This window comes from Ictalurus punctatus, chromosome 4, assembly GCF_001660625.3.
Source record: "Ictalurus punctatus breed USDA103 chromosome 4, Coco_2.0, whole genome shotgun sequence".
Taxonomy (NCBI): Eukaryota; Metazoa; Chordata; class Actinopteri; order Siluriformes; family Ictaluridae; genus Ictalurus; species Ictalurus punctatus.
In genome coordinates, this window is record NC_071284.1 from 33,599,689 (window position 1) to 33,605,843 (window position 6,155).

At 42.8% G+C, this 6,155-nt stretch overlaps 2 protein-coding genes across 2 annotated transcripts in view; both read right to left on the bottom strand.

Moving 5' to 3' along the window:
• Positions 1 to 2,117: 2,117 nt before the first annotated feature.
• Positions 2,118 to 5,028, bottom strand: LOC108264142 (low choriolytic enzyme). Its single transcript, XM_017465446.3, has 5 exons — positions 4,183 to 5,028; positions 3,634 to 3,699; positions 2,841 to 3,000; positions 2,499 to 2,580; positions 2,118 to 2,358 (listed from the first exon to the last, which is right to left on the bottom strand). Exons 3-5 carry the CDS (start codon positions 2,998 to 3,000, stop codon positions 2,118 to 2,120), a joined length of 483 nt encoding a protein of 160 aa, XP_017320935.2. The 5' UTR covers positions 3,634 to 3,699; positions 4,183 to 5,028.
• Positions 5,029 to 5,178: 150 nt separating this feature from the next.
• Positions 5,179 to 6,155, bottom strand: part of LOC108264856 (low choriolytic enzyme) — a 2,294-nt gene continuing 1,317 nt past the window's right edge. The window contains exons 4-7 of the mRNA XM_047153438.2: positions 6,075 to 6,155; positions 5,693 to 5,774; positions 5,429 to 5,553; positions 5,179 to 5,326 (exon numbers count right to left, since the gene is read on the bottom strand). The exon at positions 6,075 to 6,155 is cut by the window's right edge and continues 98 nt beyond it. Of these exons, the coding sequence (XP_047009394.2) occupies positions 5,325 to 5,326; positions 5,429 to 5,553; positions 5,693 to 5,774; positions 6,075 to 6,155 (290 nt within the window). The 3' untranslated portion in view covers positions 5,179 to 5,324. The remainder of the gene's footprint in view (positions 5,327 to 5,428; positions 5,554 to 5,692; positions 5,775 to 6,074) is intronic.

The window sequence follows — 6,155 nt, forward strand, 5'->3', positions numbered from 1 at the left end:
TTTTGCTTCAATAAATAACATAATCACTTAAAATCTATATTTTGTGTTAACTCAGGTCGCCTTTGTTTTATCTTAGATTTTGTTTAATTTCTGAAACAATTTACTAAAGAGAACAGAAACATAAAAACAGATATTTTTTCTCAACACTGTAGCTGATTAAATTTGGGTCCAATGATGCTTACTCCATCTACCAGCATTAGATTTTGGAATGTAGCTGTGGGGTTTTGTGCCCATTCAAGCAGAAGAACATTAATGAAGTTGGGCACTGATGTTGGGAGAGGAGGCTTGGTGTACAGCTGGCATTCCAGTTCATCGTCGAGTTCTCCCATGCAAGGCTTGGCAAACCATGTCGTCATGGACTTTGCTTTGTGCTCAGGCACTGCCATGCTGGAACAGGTTTGAGCCAGACACCTTATTTCCAGTTGAATCTTAATGCTACACCGTACAAAGACGTTCTAGACTACTGTGTGATTCCGACGTTTTTGGCATCGGTATGTGGAAGACCCAGGTATGAGTGTCGTAGTAAGGTGCCCACATACCTTGGGTCATATAGTGTATCTTTAACTTTGTGCTCTTCGAGTGAATCTTCATCCCTGACACGCAGATATGCATGTACACTGTGGAGGATAGTATGAAGGCCTGTGGGATAATCAGTGACTATTCTGTAAATGGAACGTCAAGTTCTGAGTTTTTCATCTATCGATTGCTCCAGGTTCTTCATTCTTGCTTTGGGTAACGAATATACTTTTAGCTTCTGTCTTTTGTTTGGATTTATCATTCATACGTCGTGTTTGACCTCGGAATGATTTCGATATTAATTTGAATTGTGGATTCGGATTTGTTGTTAAACCTCCTGCCAGGGCCGGTTGTAGACATTCGCAGGCCCTAGGCAAAATTTATGTTGGAGGCCCCCCACACCCCTCCTACAACAACATGTTTTTTTTCCCCATTACTTTCAAATATGAACTTAACGTGATTAAAGAATTTTTTGGAGCCAGGGTATTATAATTTAATGAGAAATTACTCATAAAGCCACACTGACTAAAAATGTTAAGGCAGCCGGGATTTTTATTTATTTATTTATTTATTCATTCATTCATTCATTTTTGCAGTAGATTGTTCAGTGATTTATTTACAGTAACACTCTATTTGGGACGAAGTGTTATGTTAAAGCAGTAACGTAAACATCAGTGGAATTTAGAAGATATACAGACAGATGAGATTTTTTTTTTTGTTCTAGTGTGGTTGCTCTTTGAATTCGAATACAAACTTTTTTACTTGCGCTTTAGTATTTTCCTCGACAGCTCCCGGCACAATGTGATCGTACGCGTGAGTTCAAAGAGTCTGACAGTCTCGACGCATCGGTGGCGCTCGCGCTCTTTTGAACTCAGAATAAACCGGCAGATGGTCTATCCCGAAATGACTCTGATCGACAGAACAAGGCCCGGTGTATTTTTAGAATACATTACGATCACGATGACAACTCACATTCTTTCTTTGCGTGCCTGTTTAGCCTTTCGCTCAGCAGCCACTGACGGATGTGCTCGTTTCTGCGCGATCTAAGTCACGGATTTAAAGTGAGAGGTGGGATCCACTTTGAAACGCTACTCTTCACTCCATCAGAGACATTTACACCATTCGCAAAGCCACCAGAAGTGTGGATGACCCCACACACCCATCACACACACTCTTCTCCCTGCTGCCGTCTGGAAAAAGGTTCCGAAAGCATTCTGGCCCTGACGGCCAGACTGTGTAACAGTTTCTTCTGCCAAGTCATCAGACTCCTCAATACTCAGAGACTGGACTGACACACACACACTCATACTGAACTGAACACCTGTGCTGTCTCGTGTTGTTAGCGCATGTTTTCCCGTGCACTTTACGTAGAAATACGTAGGTCTCATTTAGCTCTGTGTCGTCTCACGTAGTTAGTGTGTTGTTTTGTGTAGAACCGTGGTCCTGGAGGAATATTGTTTGTCGTGTCACTGTGTACGGTACGAGCTGCATATGGTTGAAATGGCAACGAAAGCCATTGGGTTATTTACTAAGCAGTGTCTTTTATTTTAACGTCATGTCGTATATGTAAAATATCCTGACGTCCGCTTCTGAGAAGAGACTCATAGGAAAAAACAAACGAGTCCAGTTTGAGTGAAGTCATGGATTTTATTATTATTATTATTATTATTATTAATTGAAAGACCTCGCTCTGTTATATTCTTTGAGAGGGACCACCAGGAAATGGACCGGAAATTGAGTCTGGCAATGTCGTTCTGGCTCATCTGGGTGGCCTGGCCGAAGGACACGTTGGCGTTCGGGATGGGGATCATGGTGGGCTGGCCGTTCTTAGAGAAAGCAGTTCTGGAAAAAAAAAAAAAAAACACAGTCAGGCTGTAGTGGCTTAACGTATACAGTGCTTAGATACTAATAAGCTGATGTTAAACTGTCTACATGATACAAATGGAATGATTGGTTGGATGGAGGTTTGGTGAGTGTCTGACCTGTGGTACTGCATGACAGAGTTGTAGTCGTAAGGAGTGCCCTGGTTCAGGGTGGCGATCTTGTTGAAGTTATGCTCCATGCCTGGTGAACAAGCAAATCCAACCCAATTCAGTACAGATCAACAGCTCAGCCGAGCAGAAGTTCCGATTTGTCGCCCGGTCCCATAGTTTTTGTTTCTTGGAATACGAACTGACTAGGCTTCAAAATGGCGGCCTATATAATGTAGTAATATATGGCAAGCTAGTTACAGGAGATAGTTAAGATGATCCACCCCTGCACCATCCACTGCATTGAAGATCCAAGATTACTAAGATCTGATAGATTCACTCTCGGAGCTGTACCGCTCTGAATGTTCTCCCAGCCGACACGGATGTAGCTGTCACGGTCACTGCGGGTTTGTTCTTGGTCGAAGCCCAGGGCGTGAAGAAGCTCATGCCGGACGGTCTTGTGGTAGACGCAGCCACTCCGGGCTTCCCAAGACATCCAACATAGGAGTAGCATCTGATTTAAAATACATTTTAAAAAGAATACGATTTCACAACAACCACACGCTAAACCTAATTTGTTTGTTTTTCATGTCTGTCCATAATTGTCTCAACTACAGCCGATACGCCACAACTGATTCCATCCATCATTGAAGACTCTGAATACGGTTTCTCTCGTTGTTCTCAGACACGGCGATGTCTCCTTCGACCAGCTCGGGCTCATCAGAGTCACGGTCCGATACGCAGAACGGAACATTTTTCACATTATGGTCACAATTTTCCAAAAACGTACTACTAGTAGTGTAATTATCATATACTATATGGGAAAAAGTTTGAGGTCAGGGCTCTGCTCAGGACAATCGAGTTCTTCCACTCCAACCTTAATACATCGTGTTTTCACGGAGCTCGCTTTGTGCACGGGGGCGTCGGCATGCTCAGACATGCAGTAGCTTTACACTTTCCTATACACAGACAAGCTATACAATACAACTGACTTTGTGGCAGCAGTTTGGTGAAGAACCACATATGGGTGTCATGGTCAGGACTCCACAAAGCTTTGGCCATGCTTGTATTCCTTCATTTGTAAGTCGCTTTGGATAAAAGCATCTGCTAAATGAATAAATGTAAGTGTGTGTGTGTGTGTACTTACAGATGTTGGTGTTGGCTCTCTCGATCAGCTCTCCCACCGAACGCTCAGCTAACGGGTCCTCGACAGCTATCGGTGAATAATAATTCGGTAAATTCTGTGTATTAACCTGAATGTCGTTCTCATACCGTAAATCATAATGCAGCGGAACATATCTCGTTTCGTCCTGTTCCACGATCTGATCGAGCGTTCATTTGCGCTTCGTTCCTAAACGGTTCTCTACGCGATCGATGCGAACTGTACGCGGGTCGCGTTATCGGAAAACCACCCCGAAATTGATTCTTTCCAGTCCTCAAACACCATCAATTTGCCATCATTGATTACAATTTCTAATGTAATAATGGAGTTGAGAATCCCAGGGGTTAAATGATTAAACTAGGTCTTACGTGCTAAAATAAGATCGGATAAAAGTTTCACTGAGAGCATAGGACTTACCGAACTTTTACAGAAATGCATGGTGCACATGAACGACAGAGAGAAAAGAAATATATATATATATATGAATTACTGTTAGGGTTTTATTTTCCGTACTTGGTGGGAATAATATCTCACCTCGTCGTGAGCTCTGACAGACCAGAGCAGCAGAGCGAGTACACTCACGATCACCTTACACACAAACATGGCGGTACAGGTCCTGTAACGAGAGCGAGCACTCAGCATTCTCTCTTAATATGCTTAATTAAGAATACTTAATAATAAAAGAAATAAAAATTGTAAGGAGCTTGGAAAGAGTTTGATGGCGTAGAAGTCGCAACGAGCACTCAACTAATCGAGTAATTAACTATGAGCATTTTAGACGTTATGGAAATGAATGAAAATAAATCATTTTTTTTTAAAATAAATAAATAAAATAAACACTCTTACCGCCGATCTCGAAGAAGAAACGGTGATGTGATCGCACGGTGTCCGAGGGAGTCGGGGTCGCATTTTATACTCTCTTTCGTGTGCGCGAATTGATGAGCGGATCCCACGCATTCAACTCGGCAGCTGTTCGTTCTCAAAAACATTATCTCCGCATGAGAACGTACACCGGGATGGAGTCTATTTTGAGAAACGTGTCGGTTATAACGGACCCCGATCCGGCGTAAAAAAACAGCTGTGGGGTTTTCCGTGACGAGCGCACGGTGTATTTCTAGTCAGGACGAATGAAAGGTCACAGAATCGCTATCGAATTGTTCCATTTTACCGTCGCACTTCGTTTTCAGGAACACATGCGTACAAGGGGTTAACCAGCTGGCCTGCATTTTCTTATTCTAAGCGCGAATAAAAGCTGAATAAGTCACTAATTATCAGTCGTTTGTGTTTAAAATATCACTCCACTTAATAAGCAGAACAGCGTGTGTGTGTGTGCTCTGCACATGTCACGTGACGCCGAAGCCCTGGAAGTGAACTGGTGTCACACTTGGTCCTGGACTACACCCAGGTTCCCAATATCCCGCACACGTCCTGTTCGATATAACTGTATAGCACTGTCAGGTTCTGGAAATGTTATACACTCGGTATTTCTGTGCGTTATTTATGATGTGAAAATCTCACTAATGAGTCTCATTTTTGATCTTTGATTTTTTTATTATTATTATTATTAATGTTAATCTGATACGTTTTCTTTTCAATTATAATTAGGATCGACTGCAGGAATGGTATATCCTTCTAGAGGGACCGACGGGAAATGGACCGCTGCAGCGCTCTCCGGTCTCTGTACGAAGATAGAAAGAAAGAAAAAATGTCTAATCGGTACATAAAGTTCATTTCTCTGCTGTTCTCATAGGCACACTGTTACGTCTTGATAAACACTTACAACACTTGTAGAGTCTGTTGAGTCTGGCAATGTCGTTCTGGCTCATCTGGGTGGCCTGGCCGAAGGACACGTTGGCGTTCGGGATGGGGATCATGGTGGGCTGGCCGTTCTTAGAGAAAGCAGTTCTGGAAAAAGAAAAAAAAACACAGTCAGGCTGTAGTGGCTTAACGTTTACAGTGCTTAGATACTAATAAGCTGATGTTAAACTGTCTACATGATACAAATGGAATGATTGGTTGGATGGAGGTTTGGTGAGTGTCTGACCTGTGGTACTGCATGACAGAGTTGTAGTCGTAAGGAGTGCCCTGGTTCAGGGTGGCGATCTTGTTGAAGTTGTGCTCCATGCCTGGTGAACAAGCAAATCCAACCCAAATCAGTACAGATCAACAGCTCAGCCGAGCAGAAGTTCCGATTTGTCGCCCGGTCCCATAGTTTTTGTTTCTTGGAATACGAACTGACTAGGCTTCAAAATGGCGGCCTATATAATGTAGTAATATATGGCGAGCTAGTTACAGTAGTTAGTTAAGATGATCCACCCCTGCACCATCCACTGCATTGAAGATCCTATGATCAAATTGACCAGAATTTTTTTTTTTTCTCATGAATATATTACTAAGATCTGATAGATTCACTCTCGTAGCTGTACCGCTCTGAATGTTCTCCCAGCCGACACGGATGTAGCTGTCACGGTCACTGCGGGTTTGTTCGTGGTTGAAGCCCAGGGCGT